This window comes from Bos indicus, chromosome 15, assembly GCF_029378745.1.
Source record: "Bos indicus isolate NIAB-ARS_2022 breed Sahiwal x Tharparkar chromosome 15, NIAB-ARS_B.indTharparkar_mat_pri_1.0, whole genome shotgun sequence".
NCBI classification, from domain to species: domain Eukaryota; kingdom Metazoa; phylum Chordata; class Mammalia; order Artiodactyla; family Bovidae; genus Bos; species Bos indicus.
In genome coordinates, this window is record NC_091774.1 from 51149326 (window position 1) to 51159717 (window position 10392).

The 10392-nt window shown below is 41.0% G+C and overlaps 1 protein-coding gene across 1 annotated transcript; it reads left to right on the forward strand.

Annotated features, from left to right (window-relative positions):
• The first annotated feature begins 1993 nt into the window (after nt 1-1993).
• LOC109569007 (olfactory receptor 52P1-like) lies at nt 1994-3579 on the forward strand. The gene has a single exon (XM_019974345.2). It carries the CDS (start codon nt 2104-2106, stop codon nt 3049-3051), a length of 948 nt encoding a protein of 315 aa, XP_019829904.1. The 5' UTR covers nt 1994-2103; the 3' UTR covers nt 3052-3579.
• The last annotated feature ends 6813 nt before the right edge of the window (nt 3580-10392 follow it).

The window sequence follows — 10392 nt, forward strand, 5'->3', positions numbered from 1 at the left end:
TGGAAAGGAAAGAAAACAAGATTGCTCCACTTAAACCTGGATTTTTCAACTCTCAATTGCCTCCATACCAAAGAAAAGGCACTGAAGCAAACACACTCCAAAAACAAAGTCTTACCTAGCTATATGGACCTGTGTCTTCTGAATACAGCCTTGCACATGTGCTTTGCACAACATATACAGACACACACAATCACACACTCAGCCAAACACACAGTATTCCCGTTCATAGCATGGGACAGTTTTACATATACCATTTCATGAAACCCCCCCACCCGGATATTTCTCTGTCCCTGACCCTTCAGCCACCACCCAAATTAAATCCCTTCTAGATCTGCTTGGGTCCAAGATGGATGGTGAAAACTTGGGGAAGAAGATAGCACAGAAGAGAAAGTAGGGAATACATGGAGAAAAGGAGGAGGAGGCAGAAGGAGACAGTGTGATTCATTCATTATCACAGTAACAGCCACAGGTATGGAAAATCAGGCATCCTGGTCCAGGGTTCCTTCCCCCAGATCACACAGGAAGACCTCACCCTTTCTCTTCTTGCCATTTTGTCTCTGGGTTTGGACAGCTGATGCAAGAGATTACAAGGAATATTGCCATTTAAGGTCAGGGATACATATGGGCTACCTCCATAGGATCCAATCAGTTTCATACTTTCTGTCTCAACTAGCAACCAGAACATAGTCACATCCTATTATCTTAGAAATGAGGGCATGACAGGTAGCTTTGTCTCTCTCCCCACTTTTCTACTCTCTCTTCTGTCCATTTCTGATTCTTATTCTCAGTCTTCTCTCCTTTTCATCCTTATCTCCTCTCCATCTAGTGTCTCTCCTTCTTGAATTTTTAAATTTAATCTCCTCTCTTTCTCAGAGTCTCAGTTACTGGCTGGCTAGTGGCTAAGAGAGAAATGAGAAGGCACATGTACGAGAGAGAAGATCAGGGGATTCAGAGAGTGTGAGTAGTGGACAGAGATAGGGAGGAGATGTGTAGGAGGTCAGTACTATCATTAGACCAACCTTGGTCTCTCTATTTGCTTATGGTGAATGTCTATTACTCTAGTGATTAAAATCCACTTCTCACCCCCTCTTTTTTCCCCATGTAATTTTTATCTTTATGAGAGACTATACTTTTTCTGCAATTGTCTCTCAGTAACTATATCAGATCACCCATTATGGCCAAATCACCTGACATCTACCATTGACAAATTCTGCATGATTTCACCTGTTTTCTAGCAGCATCCATACAGGACACCTAAGGCAAGCACAGGATCCCAGTACTGACATTACTCAGGCATTGTTGTGGCTATAACAGTGTACAAGAGACCCAGCCTCTCAACATGTGCTTCACTGTGCCTGATCTGAACAGAGATTTTTTTTTTAATTTTTTTTAAAAAAAATTTCGGTGGTGCCACACAGAACATGGGATCTTAGTTCCCTGATCAGAGATCAAACCTGTACCTCCTACACTGGAAGAGTGGAGTCTTAACCACTGGGCTTCCAGGGAAATCCCCTCAACCCAGATTTTGAGCCTTATCTGTGAGTAATCATAGGCTCAATGGATGGAAAAGTCCACCCAAGATTTCCTTGCTTTCCCTTTTCTTCCCTTCAGTCCTGATCTTCCCATCTTGAAAAGTAACCACATCTGATTCATTTGACCATGACATTACCCTTATATTGTCACCCAGGCAGATGATTCAGTAAGTAGATGGATATAGACAGAGTATAGGCAGAAGATGATTCACAGGCAGGAAAAGAAAGAAAACTGTAAGGGTTTGTAGCTGCTCATCTTCACCATGAAGAGGGTTCTGCACCCATTCCACTCACCCTTCACCCTCTAAGATAGACATTATCAAATCGGACAATAAGAGGAAAGGGCTCCTTTGAATGATCATGATAACTTCACCTCTTGCCTTGCATCATTTCCCAGCACTCTATAATCTCATACTGAATATTTTTCATGATATCTAACTCAAATATTTCCTGCTGCCATTTCTGTTTCAGCCACAGCATAAGGATGCATCCCAAATGCTTCATCTCTCAGCACTTCCTAGAGTTCAGATCAAGACAATAATTTCTCTACCTACCCTACTTTGACGTAGCCATGAAATTCACAAACCACAGCCAGCAGAATCCAACCTCCTTCCTGCTCATGGGAATTCCTGGCCTGGAGGCTTCTCACTTTTGGATTGCATTTCCATTCTGCTCCATGTACACCCTGGCAGTACTCGGCAACATGGCAGTGCTGCTGGTGGTGTACTCGGAGCCTGAGCTGCACCAGCCCATGTACCTGTTCCTATGCATGCTGTCCATCATCGATCTGGTGCTCTGCACCTCCACTGTGCCCAAGCTCCTTGCACTCTTTTGGGCAAACACTGCTGAGATCACCTTTGGGGGCTGTGCCACCCAGATGTTCTTCATCCATGGCTTCTCAGCTGTAGAATCTGGCATCCTGCTAGCAATGGCCTTTGACCGCTACTTGGCCATCTGCTGGCCCCTGCATTATGGGTCATTGCTGCCCCCAGAGGCTGTGGGCAAGTTGGGGGCTGCTGCTGTGTTTCGTGGCTTGGGACTCATGACCCCACTCACCTGCTTACTGGCAAGACTGAGCTACTGTGGCCGAGTGGTGGCCCACTCCTACTGTGAGCACATGGCTGTGGTGAAGCTGGCATGTGGGGGCACACAGCCAAACAACATCTATGGCATCACGGCTGCCACATTGGTGGTGGGTACTGACTCCATCTGCATTGTTATATCCTATGCACTCATCCTCCGGGCAGTGCTAGGCCTCTCCTCCAAGGAGGCAAGGGCTAAGACCTTTGGCACTTGTGGCTCCCACCTGGGCGTCATCCTTCTGTTCTATATACCGGGACTCTTCTCGTTCTACACTCAGCGCTTTGGTCAGCATGTGCCCCGGCACATCCACATTCTCTTGGCTGACCTCTACCTTGTCATGCCGCCTATGCTCAATCCCCTCATCTACGGCATGAAGACCAAGCAGATCCGGGATGGGGCCCTCCGACTGCTGAAGCGGGGCATTGTCCAGTCATAAAGTCTTCAACCCCACCTGGAGACCCCATCCTATTCTTCCCTTAGCCTTTGGGCAATGTTTAAGAGATCAGTGGCTCCCAGCATGATGGAGAGACAGAAACCCACATTCAAAGGTATCCTTCCTTTGATAAGGAAGCACAGTAGAGATGGGATAGAAGAAGAACCATCAGGTGTTTCCCACTTGTGATGTGGGTGTGGTTACAATGCCCTGGGAGCCTCTGTGCAATGAGAAACATGGTTACCAAGCAGAAGACGGCCTCCCGGGGAATCCTACTCTGCTCTTCTGACATGGTTCCTGCCTTCCAGGAGACCTTGATAAAGTGAGAAAGATATGACTAGAGGTCTGACAAGGAGAAATAACCTTCATCCATAGTCAGGTGTTCCTACTCTGATGGGAATACGTGGATACCTCCCTCAGTGAGCACTAAATCTGATGGGAGAAACACACAGAATTCAAAGGGGCAGAAAGACAGAGGCAGGCCAGTCAGCAGTGGGTCAAAGGGACAACAACAAATAAGAATCAAGGGCAGAGGCGGTCCTAAGATGGCTGAGGAATAGGTCGGGGAAATCACTTTCTCGCCCACAAATTTAACAAAAGAACATTGAACGCTGAGTAAATTCCACAAAACAACTTCTGAATGCCGGCAGAGGACATCAGGCACCCAGAAAAGCAGCCCATTGTCTTTGAAAGGAGGTAGGAAAAAATATAAAAGACAAAAAGAGAGACAAAAGAGGTAGGGACGGAGGTCTGTCCCGGAAAGGGAGTCTTAAAAAAGAGGTTTCCAAACACCAGGAAACACTCTCACTGCCGAGTCTGTGGTGAGCCTTGGAACCATAGAGGGCAACATAACAGGGAGGAAAAATAAATAAATAATTAAAACCCATAGATTACGTGCCCAGTGGTAACTACTCCCGCAGAGAAGCAACCCAGACATCTGCATCCGCTACTAGCAAACGGGGGCTGGGCAGAGAGTCGTGGGCTGCATTGCTTGGAGTAAGGACCGGGCCTGAATGCCCCAAGGACAATCTGAAGGAACTAACTTGGGCTAGCAAACCAGACTATGGGATAGCTACCACATGAAAAGCCCTAACCTAAGACACCACCAGGCCCGCTCACAGAACAAAGGACTGAGCAGAGGTAGCCAGCTGCAGACTATCCCTCTCCAGTGACAGGCAGCCAGAGCCGGAAGTGGGCAATTGCGGCCCCAGAGAGGCATTATCTACCAAACTGCAAGCAGGCTTTGTTGCTAACTAAGACTTCTTGGGATTCTGGAAGGTCAACATCCGCCTGAGAAGGTGTGCCGGTTGTACACCCAGAAAACCGAGTGGCAGGGATGGGGGAGGAGATAAGTTGCAGTGACCACACTAGCCAAACACCTGGTCACCTGAGCTGCTCGGACCTGGGAAGGGCACCAAAACACAGGCCCAACTGAGTCTGCGCCTCTGAGGACTACCCGAGTGCCTGAACCTGAACGGCTTAGACCTGAGAAGTGCATACAATCCAGGGCTGGCCTCAGACAGTTCCCAGCAGAGCAACCTAGAGCCTAAGCAGTGTTGACAGAGAAAGCACACACGCTGTGAGTGGGGGCAAACCCTGTGTGCCCAAGACACTGCGAGCATACGCCAGTGTTATTTGTTTGCAACATCCCTCCCTCCCCACAGCACGACTGAACAAGTGAGCCTAAAAAAGTGTCCACCACTGCCCCCTTCTGTCAGGGCAGAAATTACACACTGAAGAGACCAGCAAACTGAAGAAGCCAAAACAGAGGGAACCTCCTTGGAAATGACAGGTGCAATAGATTAAAACCCTGTAGTTAGTACCGACTACATAGGAAGGGGCCTATAGATCTTGAGAAATATAAGCCAGATCAAGGAACTATCCAAAAATGAACTGACCCCACAACAACACCAGAGAAAGTCCTAGATATGTTTTTACTATTTTTACTATCATTTTTTTCATTTTTTTAATTTTTAAGTCCTCTATTACTCCTTTAATTTTCATTTTTATAACCTACTATTACTTTGCAAAAAAAAAAGAGACCCTATTTTTTAAAGAAAACTTTATATATATATATATATATAGTAATTTTTGTGACTTTGTGTTTTTTTTTTTCTTTAATATTGCATTTTTGAAAATCCAACCTCTACTCTAGATTTTTAATCTTTGCTTTTTGGTATTTGTTATCAATTTTGTACTTTTAAGAAGACAATCTTCAGTACCCATTTTTACTTGGGAGTGAGATTACTGGCTTGACTGCTCTCTCCCCCTTTGGACTCTCCTTTTTCTCCACCAGGTCGCCTCTATCTCCTCCCTCCCCCTTCTCTTCTCTACCCAACTTTGTGAATCTCTTTGTGTGTTCCGGACAGTGGAGAACCCTTAGAAAACTGATTACTGGCTGGATCTGTCTCTCTCCTTTTTATTCCCCCCTTTATCCTCCTGGCCACCTCTGTCTCCTTCCTCCCTCTTCTCTTCTCTGGATAACCCTGTGAACATCTCTGAGCAGTCCAGACTGTGGAGCACATATAAGGAAGTGATTACTGGCTGTTGGGGTTCTTTAATAGATCTGGACCTGGAGGTCTAGAGGCGACGATAAGAAAGTGAAAGAGAGAAAGAGGCTGATACTCCCTGGTTTATGCAGAAAACCAATAAAGTCCTTGACACAGGACTTGCGTCTCTCACGAAGGCACCAGGCGCCCTCTCGAGGAGGGTGAAGGCACAGGGCACCTTCTCAGGAGAGTCTTATAAGCCCAGGCAGGAGAGTGAGCAAGATGGGTCTCTGCGCTCCAAAGAATCAGCCGAAGAGAGAGAGAGAGAAAGAAAGAAAGACAGACACGGGGACCCAAGCTCTGATGGAGCAAAGGTGTTTTAATGATTTTTTCTGTGAGTATATATAGGCTGTAGTACAAGAAGTTTCTTTTGTCAGTGATAAAGATCAGAAAACCAAATGTACAGTAACCGTTACCAAGGGAACAGGGATGATGATGGTCACAAGGTCAGGAGACAATCCATATCTCAAGAAAGGGGATTGAGACTAAGCAGTTTTGTTGTAAAGAGAATGTTTACTAAAGGAGATTCAAGCCTGTCTCACACAATGACCCCAGTTCCTGGGAGCAGTGTGCTGTTCCGCTTAAAAAGAAACAAAGGACTCTTAAGAAACAGCACGTAGGAATCCTCCTGTTAAACATTCCCTGACAATTCTCCCTTATTTACTTACAATATTTGTAAAAAGAGTTCTGTTCATTAGAGTTTGTTTAGTTTTAACAATCTTTGCATGAAGGCAATGGTAGATGACAAATATAATTATCAAGACAATCATTAAAATTATAGTTCCAGACCCGATGTTGTGAGTAATGCTTTGAAATCATCCGTGTGGTTCTAGCCCAGATAATTGATTAGCTAGTTGTTCAGCTTAAGTTTTCATATTAGTGGAAGAGGGCAGATTATTAGAAAAGGTTTCAAATATTTCTTTTTGTAATAATTGTACATTCAGAGAGACATTATCATGTATGTTTTGTAAATGAAATTTGGTTTGTTCCTAGTTGTAGGCATTATTATTGAAATGAACAGGAGTAACACAAAATTGAGTAGAATTCCAATCACATTTTAACATTACCTGTTTTTGTACATCTGTTAATTGCTCCCCAACCCATTTGATGGCTGTTTTTAGTTCCTGTATTTCTTCTTGAATATCCTCATCTATCTGAGACTGAGTGGCCCACATAGTATGGGGATCTTTAGTCCAATTTTGAATAAAATTATGTGTTTGAATTCAGGTTTGTAAAGCAACACCAGTGACAGCAGCAGTGGTGCAAATAGCTATTAATCTCAAAATGACAAAAATTAGCTAGCCAATGAATTGTTTAGATCATCGGAGCAATTTAGTAAGTAACTGGGAAGCAAGTCCAGCCATGGGACCTTCTTCCTAGGGCCGCTGGAGATTTATTAGTAACCATAGATTATGTTGAAATCAAAGAATCAAAAGTAGTCATTTTACAAGGAAATAGAGGAGTTAAGACAAGTATATAATTTACAATTTATGCAAGTTATAGAACATAAAGCCTTATTGAATTGTAAGTTTCCTATAGCTACAACAAAAGGAAGTGGAACACAGGCTTGTATAAAATATGATTGATTATAGTGAAATAAACAATTGCTATGGCTACAATTAGTCCTTGTGAAATGTCCAGTCCAAGTCCCAAGTTCCTCGATGCTTGCAGCGTTTCCAGATGTCCCATTGTTCAGGTCCCATCTGTTTATCAAGAACAATTCAAGGATGAGGTGGGGCCACTCCACCATCAAGCCATCCAAGAAGTCCTGTCATGGTAATGCTCCATTGTAGTATTAGTAACCTTCTATGTTATTTGAGTAATATAATCATATCTAGTGTTGTAATATCATCTGAGCAGTTAGATAACCATATACCATGGGGTCCCCAGTCAACAATTGTACAATTAGCCATAAACATTAATTTTCCTGATTTGGCCTGACATTTGTCCCAATGAACAGGAATATATTTAAAGTTCTTATTAGTAAATCCTTTGCATAGTGTTCTTTTTTCTTTCCCTAATTCTTTCCCTAAAGGTTTAGTAGTATAAACATGGCTCATGGACAAAGAAAGGGTAGTAAATAATCCAAGCAGTGTCCGAAAGTCCTCTTTTAGAGGCAGGGTGAAAACCCCAGTTTGTCGGCTAACATTTATGTATAATTCTGTTGGGCCCATATACAAAGAAAGGACTTCCTAACCTAGAGAGATATTAATTAGCTTTTCTCCTTCTTCAGGATGATAGGGCCCCTCCAAGTTCCAAGGAGGGGGCATATGTGTTGAGTCATTAGTGGATATGATTGGTCTTATATCTATCCATTTTATAACCTACAATAAAAGGGGGGGGGGGTTACGTATATAAACCAATTAAGTGTGATCAATCAAGTCAGCCTGAACAGGGGAAGCAAAAGCAGGCAAAGCAAGCATAGCGAAGAAAGATACTTTCAGGATTCCGAGGCATTCCCTGTTGAGAAGTCAGATTTTCAGCTTGATTAGTAAGGGTATTTATCTGTCCCCAAGTAGGGAGGTCATAAGGTCGGTGATGTCAAGTGCAGCGTTTTTTGGAAATTTTTAAAGTCACCATGTCTTGTATTGGAATTCCTTCTTCCTGAGGTTTTTGTTGTATTGTCTCTAGTCTGAATGTTGGGGGCCCCTTTAGGTTGAATCTTCTAAAGAGGAAGTCATATGAGTTTGTTGGATCCATCTGGAGAAATAGAAGCATATCCCTTTCCCTGTAAGATTAGTTTCTTAGATTTCCATAGATTAGTTAACCCATCTTGACATCAAATGGGCAAAGGAAGGGAAGTGTTCTTTAATGTTTCAAAGTGTTTTTCTTTTTTTTTTTTTTAATTTTATTTTATTTTTAAACTTTACATAATTGTATTAGTTTTGCCAAATATCAAAATGAATCCGCCACAGGTATACATGTGTTCCCCATCCTGAACCCTCCTCCCTCCCCATACCATCCCTCTGGGTCGTCCCAGTGCTATTTTTGTCAAAATATCTTCTTGCAGTAACTTTAAAAAATTTAAAACAAATATATTAACAACAGTTATAGAAAGGAAAGCGATAATGATGAAAACATTCCTAGGAAATATTTCGGTCCAAAAATAATCACCTAGAGATCTGTTTGGGGATTGGTAGATAATGTCCACCAAGAGGACATTGAGAAGCTTTTATTTTAAATTGACCTTGACTCTTGACGACTTAAACCTTTCTTCTTGAATGTTGTTTCCATGAATTTGTTCATTTCTGTGTCAAAGGTATGAGTCATCATCTTGTTCAGCCAATGCTATTGTTCTTCTTTTTAATATATGTAAATCAAATAGACCCAATTTTGGTTTTAACTCCTTAGTCTTTGGGTATTTTGGAATTGACAACATTGATGTTGTTAGAGGTAGGTTTTTCTGGTTGATACAGTTTATGCCTCATGTTTAACAGATGGGACAGTTAGTGGCTTAAAACAAGCTTTTGTAGATATATGCACCCATTTAAAAAATATTTTTTCATTTAGGCCCAGGTATTGGTGGCATAATCTGTCTAATGTCGAGTTTATCAGTTCCAACCAAGTGATGTGTCAGTAAGTTTGTCTTAAATTCCATGAGGTACTATAGTCTTGTTGTCATCATTAACTAACCATGAAAATTTGGCTGTGGTTTTGAAATAATGGGTTGATTTCTTTCTCATTCAGCATATATGTTTTTTCTAATATAAAAAGAAGTGGGATCTGACTGTGTTTTAAGTGGTTTGTGTTATTTGGGGCAAAGGATTAGGAGCAAACATTCAAATATTTTTTCTTAAGTGAAATTATTGAAAAGCTGATGCAGAACAACTTGATAAATGAAATGTTGCTCATACCCAAATATATTTGACCTTGTCTTTGGAAAAGAAATGAAGCCTGGCAGTTGTCGAATCTCTCTGTTCAATGTGTCAAGGAAGATGATTATATTTTCAAGACAGACCTTAAAAGAAGGTGAATATTTTGCACTTTTGATATTCTTAGGAACAAACAATCTTTTTGGCAAGTGGTGTCTTTTTTATGTTGTTTTTGTTTTGCATTGTGAAACAGGCATTGAAGTTGATGTTATTTTGTTTTAAGAATCTTACAAATTGGAAATAGCAATAAAACTATATTAATAATAGTTATAGGTTTAAAGACTATATTGTATTAGAATCTAGTAAAGTCTGTTCTGGATAAGAAAGATAAAAGTGTTCCTGTGTATACCCTCTTATTTAATTTTGTTTGTTTGTTTGCAGTTACAGTGTATAATGTGTTTGCCTAATTATCTCTTGTGTTTATGGATTATAAGGCATGTCTGTAATCTGTTTAATAGAGAAAGAATGGAAAAATTGTTTAAATTTGCTTAGAAATATATGTAGGGCCATTGTTTGTTTTTATAGAATTAGGTATTCTCATTATTGTAAAGTGAGCTAATAGGTGGGTTATAACATATTGTGTAGTTTCACCTTGGAGAGGTGTGGTCCATATGAAAGAAGAATTTGTATGAATTGAGACATGTAAGAAGGAAGAGGAAGAAAGTTCAGGGCAATGAGTTATATCCATTTGTCATAAGATTTTCTTTCATTTGTCATAAACTTTTTATATTTTTATATTCATCATTTTATTTGCCATTTCTTATAACTTTTTATCAAAAGCATATATCCTATTTTTCTTTAGCAACTATGAAGTGTCTTATATGTTAGTATTTTATAGATTGGTGAATATATTTATTATATCATATTATATATTATAATATGTATTTATTTTTATATAAACATATGTTTATATTTATATATAT